At 45.1% G+C, this 14,924-nt stretch overlaps 1 protein-coding gene across 3 annotated transcripts in view; it reads left to right on the top strand.

Annotated features, from left to right (window-relative positions):
• CLTCL1 (clathrin heavy chain like 1) overlaps window positions 1-14,924 on the top strand; it is a 104,852-nt gene that overhangs the window by 55,960 nt on the left and 33,968 nt on the right. For all 3 annotated transcript variants that reach the window (XM_045459637.1, XM_045459638.1, XM_045459639.1), the window contains exons 12-19: window positions 392-556; window positions 1,121-1,301; window positions 2,649-2,812; window positions 4,169-4,294; window positions 4,833-4,975; window positions 5,354-5,588; window positions 7,586-7,708; window positions 10,561-10,706. In XM_045459637.1, the coding sequence (XP_045315593.1) occupies window positions 392-556; window positions 1,121-1,301; window positions 2,649-2,812; window positions 4,169-4,294; window positions 4,833-4,975; window positions 5,354-5,588; window positions 7,586-7,708; window positions 10,561-10,706 (1,283 nt within the window). The remainder of the gene's footprint in view (window positions 1-391; window positions 557-1,120; window positions 1,302-2,648; window positions 2,813-4,168; window positions 4,295-4,832; window positions 4,976-5,353; window positions 5,589-7,585; window positions 7,709-10,560; window positions 10,707-14,924) is intronic.

Here is a 14,924-nt window from a genome sequence, read left to right as displayed (position 1 = left end):
AGGATTGAGCTCATTAAAGAAGGAGGCCTTCGTAGACTCACGCCCTCACATTGACCATGACCTTGCCACAGAAAACTGTACAAATGTGATGGCTGAAAAGTCAGAACAATAGCCTGGACTGATCCCAGTAACATGCTTTAGGGCAAGGCCTCAGCCTTATTATACACATCTGACTCTGCACCTAGGAGGACAGAGCCTTGTTCGAAGAGGCCCAGGTGACTTGGAAGGATGGCTAGGGCTCTGCTCAGAGGTGGGCAAGGATCTAGACCTTTTGAAGCCCTTCTGTTTCATGAGCACTGTTCTGGAGCTGTGTCGTGGGGGTGTTGAGCAGCTGTTCTTAAAAAGTTATTGCCACTGTTCAGTTTTTCTTCCTGACGTCACCATTTCATAGGTTGCAGATGCCATTCTTGGAAATCAGATGTTTACCCATTATGATCGGGCCCACATCGCCCAGCTCTGTGAAAAGGCAGGCCTCCTGCAGCGTGCGCTGGAGCACTACACTGACCTGTATGACATCAAGAGGGCTGTGGTCCACACTCACCTCCTCAATCCCGAGGTATGGTGCACCCTTGGGGCACTCCTGTTGTGATTGGCACACATCTGTCGTTAGGGTCATATGCTCCTGAATGTCCTGTGTCCATGGTTGTGGGACTGTGGCATGTGTATTCCCTGTGCATGAGCCTCATCACTACTATACACAGTTTTCATTCAACCCACACACAAGCTTCACTTGCTCACCCATGCATCTGGACCCACGTTACCTCTTTCTTTCCATTTTCTACCTTTGACTTAGCCTAACAGAGAAAACCTATTAACATTGACAGCTCTAGCAGGATTGTCTGAAACTATTAGCAGAAGCTAATAGGTATTACATTTACATTTACAGAATAAGTTTTAGTATCACCTGTGGGGTTTTGCAGGGTGTGTGACAGCTTGATGACTATTAAGGTTAGTTATCCTGAGTTTACTCCCAGCTCTTACTTTTTTACCACAGTCCTTTTAAGTGAAAATTCTTTATATTTTTGACATTCAGTGGGAAAAATTGATCCAGTTATTTTGCCAGTGTTGGAAACATCTAGGATGGTACTTAGTTGTGGATTAACTCTTCCTTGCTTCCTAGTGGCTCGTCAGCTTCTTTGGCTCCTTGTCAGTGGAGGATTCTTTGGCGTGTCTGCATGCTTTGCTGTCTGCCAGCATCAGACAGAACCTTCAGCTGTGTGTGCAGGTAGCCTCCAAGTACCATGAGCAGCTGGGCACACAGTCCCTGGTGGAGCTCTTTGAATCCTTCAAGAGTTACGAAGGTAAACTTCACACCCTCCAGCCGACTGCACCTTCTGCTCAGGTGTTGGTGTCTGCCTGCCCAACCTCACAGACTTCCTTCCAGCCAAGCCAATGTGTTGGTCAATGGCAGAAGATTTCTGCTGTCTAGTGTGTTACCCAGCTTAGGTAGCTTTTTTGGCATTTGCAAAGGAAGCATTTAGTTGGTTGGCATTGGGGTGGGGACACTTAGAATCCCCCATGTGTCCCTGGAGCCTCTGTAGAACTGAGCATCTGTCACACAGTCTGCTATAGAGTTCACCAATAAGCCTGAGCCGGTGGCACTAGAATGCATGGTTCTGAGGGGTGGCCCCTTTGGCTTCCCCTGAGTAACATTCCCATGGTGGCTGAGCAATGTGTGGCTGCTAGGCTGGCTGGCCTGATTGTGGTTGGCTTCCTTTGCCCTCTTGTGGGCATCACACCAAGAATTTGCTGGTAGGAGGATGGCTTTCCCAGATGAGGGTCTGTTGGGGACAGGCTGGGGCAGTGAAAGAAGCAGAGCATTTGTCCAGTGAGGTGTTAAGCCACTGCCCTGTGCCCAGTGAGGTTGGGATGTTAGAGGAGTGAAGGCAAGAGCTGCCTTCAGGGAGCTGCCCTTGTCACAAGACGCCATTGCAGGAAAGGCTGCAGCAGGAATTAGGTTGCACTGGGCGGGGAGATGGCAATAGGGTAAGGTTAGTGGGAACTGTCTGCCTTCAGGGTTCTGGTTCCTTCCTCAGGTTATAACCGATGACCTCCTCCTCAGGGAAAGTGGTCTTCTCTGGTGTATCTTGTCCTGCTGTTGTCACCAGTACCTCCTGGCCAGCTCCTGTGACAGTTAGGAGATGGTTAGCTTCTGATGAACAGTGTTGCTCTGTGACTCACCATGCACCCCAGTCTGCAGTGGCTCCATGTGTGCCATCAGCTCAATGTCAGGGAGCAGACTCTGTTTGGAGGCTCCCATTGGAAGCCTCTGCTTTCCTGTCCCTGGCATTTATTTTTAGAGCAGCAGTCACACAGCCCTCTTAAGTTGCCTATTTGAATTATTCTTGAAGATAACCACCTAGGGTATGCCTGGCGCCGCCCCCCCCCCCAGATGGATTCCATATGCACACAGTATTTCACACAAGAACATCCCTCCCAAATTTGATGGAAATCTGACCAGCTATTTGGAGGAGATGCCAAAGCAAAAGAACTTCACATAGATTTTGTAAGTTGTGAGTGGGTAATGGGTGCTGGGAGACTGAAGCACTGTTGTTGTGGGCTGGGCTGCCAAGGGCAAGTGGCCTGTAACTGTGGAGAAAGCAGGTGGATATTATGAGGGCATAAGATGGAACAGTCTCTCTTTGTAGGCCTCTTCTACTTCCTGGGCTCAATTGTGAACTTCAGCCAAGATCCAGATGTGCACTTGAAATACATTCAGGCTGCCTGTAAGACGGGACAGATCAAGGAGGTGGAGAGGATATGCCGGGAGAGTAATTGCTACAACCCAGAGCGGGTGAAGAATTTTCTGAAGGTGAGTGTGTCCTGGCATCGCCTCCTTCCTTGAGCAAACCATCAGCCAGCTGCCCAAGAGTTGGAAAGCTGGCTTTGTCTCTACCAGTGTTCCCTGGATCCTTAGTGCAGAGCTCTACTTTGGCCTAAAATTCTTATAGGAGTCCACTGCTCATTTTACAGCCCTTGAGGCTGTACTCTTAATTATCTGTTGTGTGAATAGAGGGAGTTAGTTTATTGATGCATTATGTTTCAGCAACATCCCAACTGTGCCCCTGTTAATTAGGTTGGGAAAGTCTACAGAAACAAATAAGCTACTCAGTGCTAGTGGCATAAAAAGCAAGAAGTGTGTTTCTTCCTGATGCACAGATTAGGGTAGATGTAGAGGTAAGTGGGTGGCTTTCCCACCATCTTTCAAGGACTAGGCTGATGGCTATTTTGCCATCTTCAGCCTACCACCTTGAGTGTTACCTTCCTAGTCAACTGGAAGGAAAGAAAATTCAGAGAAGCTGGTATAGGTGGTTTTTAAAAAAATTTTTTTTAATGTTTATTTTTGAGACAGAGAGAGACAGAGCATGAATGGGGGAGGGTCAGAGAGAGAGGGAAACACAGAATCCAAAGCAGGCTCCAGGCTCGGAGCTGTCAGCACAGCCAGACGCGGGGCTTGAACTCACAGACCGTGAGATCATGACCTGAGCTGAAGTCCGATGCTCAACTGAGTGAGCCACCCAGGCGCCCCTGGCATAGGTGGTTTTTATGGGTGAGGCTGCAGGTGGCATGTGCCATTTCAATTCTCATCCCACTGGAGGAAACACATGGCCACGCCCAGAACTGCAAGGGTGCAAGAGAACCTGAGAAGTGTCATGTAGGTATGGCCAAATGAGGGGAGGCATTATTGTGGTGGACTGCAGGGTAGGCAGCAGTGCCCTGCATAGGCAGCCGATGTTCCATAGAGTATGGCAGCTTGTCCAGAAAGGCAGCCCTTACCGGCAAGTGTTCTCAAAAGTGGTCCTCTTTCTGGTGCCTGGTCTGGGTCAGATTTATACATAATGAGTGAGCTGCTTGTCTTAACCCAAAAGATAATGGCTTTTGGACTAATTTGGAATGTTATTGCCAAATTTAGCAGAGCTCTTTTCTTCTTTAACCAAATAGTACTGTCTTTCTGTTACTTGTTTCCCAAGACAAACACCTTATCCCCAAAAGCAAATGCATGTACCTTAAAACAACAGCATGTCTAGAACAAAGTCTCACCCTTGAGTCTCCTTGGGGCCACTCTGCTAACAGAAGCAGTGCCATCTCTGTGCTGATTCATGGTCCCTGCAATCTAGCTCTGTGGGGTCTTCACTGCCTGTCTTGTTCTGTGCTTTCCATTACACAGGAGGCCAAGCTCACAGACCAGCTTCCTCTCATCATCGTGTGTGATCGGTTTGACTTTGTACATGACCTCGTCCTGTACTTATACCGCAACAACCTGCAGAAGTACATCGAAATCTACGTTCAGAAGGTACTGCTGAGACCATCACTGCCGGCTCCCAGGTGACACCCGGCTGCCTTTGTGCCTTGGTTGCTGGTAATAGTCTATACCTGAGAGGCTGCCTCTGACCCCTGAATGTATCTGAGACTGGTGGTATCTAAGCTTGGGCTGCCATAGCAGAATACCACAGACTGGGTGGCTTAAGCAATAGATATTTATTGCTAACAATTCTAGAATATAGACATCCAAGATCAAGGTGCTGACCCTACCACCTTGGGTTGGTTCTTTCTGAGACCACTCTCCTTGGCTTACAAATGGCCAGCTTCTCACTGTGTTTTTTATATGGCCTTTTCTCTGATTAGGGCCCTACCGTTTTGACCTTACTGAACCATAATTATCTCCTTCCAGGCCATTCTTCCAGTACAGTCACATTAGGGACTAGAGCTTCACAGTTTGCATTCCATCTACCACAGGAGCCCTTTCAGACAGCCACATTGTCCAAATCTTTGGGGACTTGTAGCAGTGACCTGTGCCTGCAGCACTGAAGTCACCACCTTGACCATTCTAGGTCAACCCTAGCCGGATCCCTGCTGTGGTTGGAGGGCTGCTTGATGTGGATTGTTCTGAGGAAGTAATTAAAAACTTAATCATGGTGGTGAGAGGACAGTTCTCCACTGATGAGCTGGTGGCTGAAGTAGAAAAAAGAAACAGGTAAGGGATCCTAGCTCGGTATCTTCTCTTGCCCCTGGGTTCTAGTGTTTGTGGTTAAGCCTATGACTAATTTCCTGAGAGCCCTTTTCAGTTAGCCTCCAGGCCCCAAGACTGACTGTCTCTGTAGCTGGTCTTTCTTGTAACAAATCTTAGATCCAGTAGTGAGTTACTTGCTATTGGTATTGCAGATCTTTGGGAAAAACTTAACAATTGAAATCAGTTTGGAACTCAAGTCTGTTTTGGTCCCTAGAACAACCTGAGGTTAATGGAATGAGATTTTTGTTTGTTTCTAGAAGCAACCTTCACAGTTCAGGGTCTGCCCTGGAGGTTTTGAATGTTAGTTTTGAGACGCTTAAGGTGTTCTTCCTTCTTTCAAAGGCTAAAGCTGCTTCTTCCCTGGCTGGAGTCCCGGAGTCACGAAGGCTGTGAAGAGCCTGCCACTCACAATGCTCTTGCCAAGATCTACATCGACAGCAACAACAGCCCCGAGCGCTTCCTGAGAGAAAATGCTTACTATGACAGCCGCGTGGTGGGCCGCTACTGTGAGAAGCGGGACCCACATCTGGCCTGCGTTGCCTATGAGCGGGGGCAGTGTGACCTTGAGCTCATCAAGGTAGGCAGCAGATAGACTTAACTGCCAGGGTTTGCTCTGGCTTCAAATGCAGGCTCTGTGGGGGCTCATGAGGGCTTCCTCTGAGCCCCACAATTGCAGGTCATTTGTTACATTTCCATTAACAACTTGGTTTCTTTTTAATTCAGATGCCTTGTTTGCTACCTACTTATGCCCTGTTTGTATATTGTACTTATAGGTGTGGCTGGCCCTGAGTCTGACCTGTCAGCCTTCTGCTGCAGTCCTCCTTGTTACCTAATGTCCTGAGGGCAGAATTCAACCTGTTAGCCTGACTCAGGAGGTCCTCTGTGAACTGCATCCCTGTCCTCGCCAGTCTGACTGCCTCCCCTCTTGCCTTTCTATCCTGGATGCCTCTGTCCCATTTGCCCTTGCACTACCTGCTCTTCTTTTTAGGGCAGCTTCTTACACGTGCCCTTACCAACTCTTCCCAACCTCAGAGCTCTTTCTGGCCCCTCTTTGGAACAACCCCCCACGTCTACTTTCCTCAGTCCTGGCTTGCATCTACATGTATTCAGTTAGTTAAGTATCAAATAGTGACCTAAAACTCCAGAAATCTCATGTAGGTGTACCCAATGTTTGTTTGACTGTAAGATCCATAGGCAGTTGGTCTGTTTGCCCTGAGCATCTCAGAATATCTGACAACATGGTAGAAACTCAGCAACCAGGGAAGGAGAGTCAAGCATACAGACCCAAAACTCAGGAGCAGTGCAACAGTTTCTCATCCTGTTCTGGCTTTTGACACTGGCCATGCAAGTGGCAGGCTGGGTTGACATAGCACCTGCCTCAAGGGAGCAGGTTTGTGTGAAGTTGGGACTTTAGTTTGATACCATAAGCCACATTTTGGCTGAATTTACCACCTTTTTAGTAAAGCTCAGTTCAGTGACCTCTCAGGGATCTTTGCACCCATCTGTCCTATCTGGTGATACACAGTAGACATCGCCTTTTAGTAAGGCAGAATTCAGACAAGAAAAAAAATGTTCATTAAGGTCTGATGTGTCAGAAGGAGAAGTAAGATTTTAGTGCAGGCCAGAGTAGGCCTGCTCTTGGCCTCATGCCATGCATGTGTGAACAGCCCGTGGACACACACGCAGTACTTAGCCTTGTGCCTGGCATCTGGTACCCAGCCAGTCTGATTCCCACCAGGCCTTAGCAAGTGTCTCACACATTGAAATGTTCCAGTGGGTGTTTGGATTCTTGGAGATGTATTAGAGCACTAAAAAAAAGGGTCTCAAGTTCAATCAACGAAAGCATATTTTAAAGTTTATAGGCCTTGGGATGCCTGAGTGGCTCAGTCGGTTAAGTATCCAACTCATGATTTTGGCTCAGGTCATGATCCCAGGGTTGTGAGATGAAGCCCCATGTCAGGCTCTGTGCTAAGTGTGGAGTCTGCTTAGGATTCTCTCTCTCCCTCTACCCCTCTCCCCAATTTGTGCATGTGTGCACTCTCTCTCTCTCTCTCCCCTCTCCCTCTCCCTCTAAAAATAAAAAAAGAAAGTTTATAGGCCTTGAAATACTGTAGCATATATGCTGTTTTATACCAGTTCTGGGCTATTCTGGTAACACTTTAGAGATGGTGACTATTTAAATTTAAATTAGCCAAAAATTAAAAACTTAGTTTCTCTTTCCTACACTGCATTCCGTAGCATAGACCTAGAACATTTTTATTGTCTCAGAAAGTTCTGGGCAGCACCACTTTAGGGCAACAGGTTGATGTTGAGAGGAGCTGCCACACACCCATACCCACTCTTAAGTTGTTGTAAACTGAGAAACTCGTGTTTTGAGGTAACATATTGCTCTGAGGAGTTCATTGTCACCCCTTTGGGATGCTGCTCATCCTGTGTCGAAGTCCTATTACTCGCTTGGGTTCCAACTGACACAAAACAAGTGTCAGGGACAGAGGGAACTGACTGGAGTGGGTCCCCCACATAATGTCCATTGGTTGGCTGTTTGCGTTACACACACTAGTATGCTCATTTCAGGTTTGCAATGAGAATTCTCTGTTCAAAAGTGAGGCCCGTTACCTGGTGCGCAGGAAAGATCCAGAGCTCTGGGCTCATGTCCTTGAGGAGACCAACCCTTCCAGGCGACAGCTGATTGACCAGGTGAGGAATGGAAATGGGAGTGTATATATGCATGCATGTGTTTCGCCTTCTCATTATCATGTGGCCAAAGTGACTAGTTGTGACGTTATGTCTGAAACATCTTTAGATGCATGACCAGACAATCTTGTGAATCTTCTCTGGAGTTGTTCATTGATTAGAGTAGAGTTGGCCCTGATCTCCAAAGCGGGAATGTGCTGCCCCAGTAAAAGGAATATCTAATGGCATGACTGCATGCTGGATCCTTAGTATTTTTTTAGCTCAGTCCCCACTGACACAAGGTAAGTGGCTCTCAAGGTTGTCTCAGCTAGATCTGCCTTTGTTGAGGAACCCCTGAACCCTTGTGACCATCCAGCACCTTCTCGGAGCTGGGGCACAATGCCAAGGCCAGGGCTCTTCCTGGGTGCAGCCTGGCAGGCTTCACTGGGCTTTCTGAAGCTTCGGGTAGCAGATGGTACTTCACCATCCTCACCGTCTGCTGGGCACACTATTTGGAAGTGGGCTAAGATCAAAGTAGGAACAATATCCTGGCCCCAACAAGTGGGCTCCAGTCCTGAGTGGATCAGCTGAAGTGCCCCAACTCCTTTGTATGCATTACCAACCACTAGGTGCACTTGTTGGGCTTCACCTGTATCTCCACTGAATTCACTTTCTTGTTTTCTGTCCACTGTTCCTCATGTCTGTGCCATTATCCTTTTCTTAATTAACTTTATTTTGGAACACTTTTAGATGGATAGAAGCCTGTGTTATTTTGGATCTTATTACATTAACTTTGGACTTACCCATCTCTCAGATTCATTGAGACTTGACAAAGACATTGAGCAGCAAAGGGCCTGGGACAGAGTAGGTTTAGATTCTGCTAGAGATCTACAAATTCACAGACAACAGGTGTTTCTCCAGGTGTTGACCTGGCATATCTTGTAGGTCATGTTGCATTGGCACAGGGATGAGCAGCTTTAACACTGCACTGAACTGAAGCCAGCAGGTACCTTTTGGTCTCCCTGTGTCTGTGAAGCTGCTGGTGCTCTCATTATATCTGCTGTGACTGAATATTCATAGCCGCCTCCTGGAGGCATTCACCTACTGTGCCTCTCTAATTAGAGGGACCACATGATGGCAGTGGCAGACTGCTTTTTGGTCTGTAGTAGAAGCTTATTATGGAAAGTTTACTTAGAAAAAGCAACTTCCTGAGGTAACTTAGGTTAGGCATCCTGTTGACTCAAATAGGTGGTAGAAATATATTTTTGCCCTTAAAACAACCAGTGTGTATTTAAAGTACTCTTAAGGCTTTTAAGAATGGGCAGATACCATGATGGCAGGAAATGGTACTTCCTACTCTGGATGAATTCTGTGTGCTGTCACACTTCTCCTTTCCCTCAAGTATACCCTTTTAATTATCTTTCTGATAGCCCCTTTTCTCAAACTCCTCTGCATAACTGTTAGGATTGTTATAAACTCCTCAGAAGAACTTTTGTATTTTATGGTGCCATTTAGTATACAGTGGCCACTTGCAAGGTGAACTGGGCTGACTTTGATTCTGGTTCCATTGCAGCCCTCCTGTTTGCAGGGTGAAAGTTTGTGGCCAGAGATGTCATATTAGCTATGTCATACCTTCTCTGAGCTGTCTGTTCTCTCTCATTAATGCATTGCTATTCCCTACCCCTGATGAACACCAGAAACTTGGCAAAACTGATCCCGAAGTCACCAAAGGCCCCTGGCACAAAACACAAGGAGAACAAGCTCGCCATCTAGCCTGCTGTTATTTGGGAAGTGTACTCTTTAGAAAAATGTCTTTTCAGGGCACCTTGGTGGCTCAGTCATTTAAGCATCTGACTAGATTTCAGCTCAGGTCATGATCTCATCGTTCATGAGTTGGAGCCCCACATCAGGCTCTGTGCTAAGAGCGCGGAGCCTGCTTAGGATTCTTTCACCCCCTCTCTCTGCCCTTCCCCTGCTCATGCTCTCTCTCCCTCAAAATAAATAAATAAACATTAAAAGGAAAAAAAAGAAAGAAAGAAACGTCTTTTCCCCCAGTTGTGAGTTTTCTTGTAGGTGAGACACCCATAATTGGATGAGGGGTGTATGGCCAGGCTTTTGTCAGTCTTTCTCTAAGGGCGTGTTTCTGAGGGCTCTGTAGTGCAGGGTACATTCTACTTCATGCCTGGAAGTGGGCTGGACCTCAGCAGTGTGGTGCTCTAGGCTAGCAAGACCTTCATTAGAATGGTGTCTTCACGGGTGCCTGGGTGGCTCATGGCTCCGTCATTTGAGCATCAGACTTAGGAGGTTATGATCCTGTGGTTCGGGAATTCAAGCCCTTCGTAGGGCTCACTGCTGTCAGTGCAGAGTCTGCTTCTGGCTCTCTGTCCCCCTCTCTCTGCCCCTCCCTCGTTTGCACTCTCTCCCTCTCAAAAATAAACAAACATTTAAAAAAGAAAAAAAAAGTACATTTAAAAAAAAAGAGTGGTGTCTTCATTACAGAAATGGAAGCCATTTTGCTATGAACAGTGACCAAAAAAAAAAAAAAAAAAAAACAAACAAAGATGAAAGCAAACATGCATTTCAGCTACCTATTTAGTGCACTCTTACTGGCTTTGGAGTAAATTTACAGTATGGTCATTGGGGCAGAGATGAGTCTAACCCCAATTAGAGAAAAACTAATTGTCAAAATAAAGCAAACAGAATCCCTGAAACTAATGCCTTTAGACAACCTTCTCTTTTTGCCTTGAGAAATCTCCTATGTTCTCCTATGTCTGTTTCAGACTACCATGGAGGTATCCTTCTCTTCTGTTTAACTTCAAGGATAGTCTTGAATTGACTTAACTAACCAAGTTCTTTCAAATGATTTTTAAAACCAGGTGGTACAGACAGCATTGTCAGAAACACAGGATCCTGAAGAGGTCTCAGTCACTGTCAAGGCCTTCATGACAGCTGATCTGCCTAATGAACTGATTGAGCTGCTGGAGAAGATTGTTCTGGATAACTCAGTCTTTAGTGAGCACAGGTGAGGGTATGCTGAGGGTAGCTGCTAACTCAGTCAGATTCAAGCACCTGCCTGATGTTCACTTTTCATTACAGTTTTGTCTCACCTTATCTGCCCAGCCTTATTGGCTGCTCCTCAGACACGTAGCCAGTCTTCTCACTGTGTTCTGTATCTTCAGACCTACCTGTATCTTCTAACCCAACCTAAATCCTGATTTTTCCAGGACACTGTCCTTCCTCTTGCTGCTCTGGCCTGCATTGTTCTTTAACCTCACTGCTAAGAAAGGGAAGTAATATTCATTAGGGGCTACTATGTCCCAAGTATGTTAAACTCTTGAAATCATGAACAAAAGTTTGAAAGCAAATGTCAAGAAAATTAAATCTGGGCATGTATTAGGGAAGATTTGCTGGAGACGTAATGTAGAAGTATGATGAGTAGGAGCTTGGGTAGGAAGAACATTCTAGGCAGAAACAACAGCAAGGACAGACACCTTGGAAGTAATAAAATGTGCTTCAGTATGGTCACATCCAGCATTTATCTCCACTTTAAAATTCATTATCAGGGGTGTCTGGACGGCTCAGTTGGTTGAGCGTCCAAGTTCGGCTCAGGTCATGATCTCACAGTTCGTGAGTTCAAGCCCTGCGTAGGGCTCTGTGCTGACAGCTCAGAGCCTGGAGCCTGCTTTGGATTCTGTGTCTCCCTCTTTCTCTGTCCCTCCTCTGCTCATGCTCTCTCTCTCTCTCTCTCTCAAAAATAAGTAAACATTTAAAAAAAAAAAAAAGGAGGAAGAAGAGCCTGCCTTGTAGCAAGGCTTCAGAGAATTCTGAGATAACATTCCAAGAAATAATGAGCTAATAGTAAAAATATTGACAAAATGCATAAGGAAACAAGGTTCTATTAGTAAGAACTAGCAATAAAACAGAGTAGACTCAGATCTGCCTAAAGGGACTATGGGTATTGGAATTATCAGGCACAGAATATAAAATTGAATGTAATGTGTTTAAGTACCAAAAACAATATCAAGAAGATTTTTTAAAATGCCAGATAATTTTGATAAATAAAAATAAATTTACATAGTTGGATTTGAAGTAAACTCTAAATGGGTTTAGTGGCATTGGAGAATAAATGAATGAATGGAAAGATAGATGTGAAGAAATTGTAAGAATGTAGCCAAGACACACAGATGGAAAATGTGAAAGAGTTTAAGAGGTGCACAGGTTCAAGGAAGACCTAATCAGAGCCTCAGAGAGAACAGGGAATGAGATACTGTTTGGAGGGAAAATGATGGAGATTTTAACAGAACTGATAGTTTAGTTCTCAAATTCAGGAAGACCAGCAAATCCCAAGGAGGATTAATTTTTTTAAGGGTTTTTTTTTTTTTAAGTTATTGTTTTGAGAGAGAGTGTGTGAGCAGGGTAGGGGCAGAGAGGTAGGGAGAGAGAGAATCCCAAGCAGGCTCCATGCTGTCAGCACAGAGCCTAGTGTGTGGCTCAAATCCATGAACTGCAAGATCTTGACCTGAGCTGAAACCAAGAGTCGGAAGCTCGACCAACTGAGCCACCCAGGCACCCTAGGAGGATTAATTTTTTAAAACCACCGTTACAGGGGCGCCTGGGTGGCGCAGTCGGTTAAGCGTCCGACTTCAGCCAGGTCACGATCTCGCGGTCCGTGAGTTCGAGCCCCGCGTCGGGCTCTGGGCTGATGGCTCAGAGCCTGGAGCCTGTTTCCGATTCTGTGTCTCCCTCTCTCTCTGCCCCTCCCCCGTTCATGCTCTGTCTCTCTCTGTCCCAAAAATAAATAAACGTTGAAAAAAAAAAAAAAAACCACCGTTACACACATTATAGCAAAACTGTGGGACATCAAAAAACAAAAACAAAAACTTTTTTAAGCACCCAGAGAGAAGATAGATTACCTATAAAGAAATATGAATTAGCAGACTTCTGAGCAGCTTCAGTAGAAGCCAAAGGATATGGGATGATATGACTCAGAGTGTATAACATAAGGTTAATGAGAAGTTGGAAATAAAAAAATAAAGGTAGGCAAATGCAAACCTAAAAATTCTGGTATTATACTGACATTGTATGTTAATATACTATGACATTTTATGTTTATATGTATATACTATAAGGTCTTTATTTGTATCATACAAAATAGACTTTAAGGTAAAAACCATTGTTGAAGTAAAAAGAGCTGGTACAGGGGCGCCTGGGTGGCGCAGTCGGTTAAGCGTCCGACTTCAGCCAGGTCACGATCTCGTGGTCCGGGAGTTCGAGCCCCGCGTCGGGCTCTGGGCTGATGGCTCGGAGCCTGGAGCCTGTTTCCGATTCTGTGTCTCCCTCTCTCTCTGCCCCTCCCCCGTTCATGCTCTGTCTCTCTCTGTCCCAAAAATAAATAAATAAATAAAAAACGTTGAAAAAAAAATTAAAAAAAAAAAAAAAAAAAAAAGAGCTGGTACAGTAGTCCCCCACTTACCTTTGATGTCATGTCCTATGGTTTCAGTGATCATGGTTAACCATGGTCCGTCTGAAAGCAGACAGTGTGTCAGAAGTAGAGTAGTAGCTTAACACTGTGTCACAATGCCTACATCATTCACCTCACTTCATCTCATCACCTAGGCATTTTATCATCTTACTTCATCACAAGATGAAGGCTGAGTCCAGTACAATAAGATATTTTGAGAACGAGAAACCGCATTCACTAACTTTCATTTATGATATAATTGTTCTATGTTATTATTAGTTATTGTTGTTAATCTCTTAGTGTGCCTGGGGTTTATAAAATAAAGTTTATCAGGGGCGCCTGGGTAGCTCAGTTGATCAGGTGACCGACTTCAGTTCAGGTCATGATCTCACAGTTTGTGGGTTCGAGCCCTGCGTTGCGCTCTGTGCTAATGGCTCAGAGCCTGGAGCCTGCTTCGGATTCTGTGTCTCCCCCTTTCTCTGCCCCCTCCCCTGCTCATCTCTGTGTTTCTCAATAATAAATAAACATTAAAAAAATTTTTTTTAATTAAAAAAAAAATAAAGTTTATCATAGGTATGTATGTGCAGGAAAAAAATAACAAAAAATAGGATTTGGTACTGTTTGTGGTTTCAAACCCCTACTGGGGGATCTTAGAATGTATTACCCACAGATGTGGGGGACTACTGTATAGAATGATGAAATACTCAGTTCACCAGAAAGATAATTCTGAACTTGTATATACCTAATAATAGAGCTTCAAAATATGTCAGGCAAAAAGTGACAAATCTGCAGAAGACCCAGGCAAATTCACCATATGGGGAGATCTTAACATACCTCTCCAGGTAATTAATAGAACAATTAGCTTAAAAAATGAATATACTAGGGGTGCCTGGATAGCTCAGTCATTAAGCATCTGACTCTTGATCTCAGCTCAGGTCTTGATCTCAGGATTGTGAGTTTGGGCCTGCATTGAGGGGCCAAGCTTTTTTAAAAAATGAGTATATTAAGTATACATAAGGGGTTCCTGGGTGGCTCAGTTGGTTAATCATCCAACTCTTGATTTCGGCTCAGGTCAGGGCTCTGCTCTGGCAGTGTGGAGCCTGCTTGGGATTCTCTCTCCCATCTTTCTCTCTGTCTCTACCCTGCTTGGTCTCTCTTTCAAAATAAATGAACTTGAAAAAAGGTTTTTTTAAGTATATATAAAAAATGAGTGTATTAAAAAGTATAGGGGCACCCGGGTGGCTCAGTCGGTTAAGCGTCCAACTTCAGCTCAGGTCATGATCTTGCAGTTTGTGAGTTCGAGCCCTGCGTCAGGATCTGTGCCGACAGCTCAGAGCCTGGAGCCTGCTTCAGATTCTATGTCTCCCTCTCTCTCTGCCCCTCCCCCGCTCGTGCTCTTTCTCTGTCTCTCAATAATAAATAAACATTAAAAAAATTGTTTTTTAAAAAGTATAAAGACAATACTAAATATATTTCTTAAAGTAAATAAAAACAATATAACTAGTGACAGTTAATGTGAATTATAAGCTTGGGGCACCTGGGTGACTCAGTTGGTTAAAGCATCTAATTTTTGCCCAGGTCATAATCTCACATGGCTCAAGTTTGAGCCATGCATTGGGCTTTCTGCTGTTAGCATGGAAGCTGCTTTGTATCCTCTGTCCCCCTCTCTCTCTGTCCCTCCCCTGCTCGTTCTCTCTCTCAAATAAATAAACTTTTTTTCTAAATGTGAATTATTGGAGCGCCTGGGTGGCTCAGTGGGTTAAGCGTCCGACTTTGGCT

The sequence above is a fragment of the Leopardus geoffroyi genome, chromosome D3 (assembly GCF_018350155.1).
Source record: "Leopardus geoffroyi isolate Oge1 chromosome D3, O.geoffroyi_Oge1_pat1.0, whole genome shotgun sequence".
Lineage (NCBI taxonomy): Eukaryota > Metazoa > Chordata > Mammalia > Carnivora > Felidae > Leopardus > Leopardus geoffroyi.
This window is presented reverse-complemented; position numbering and strand designations above follow the sequence as displayed.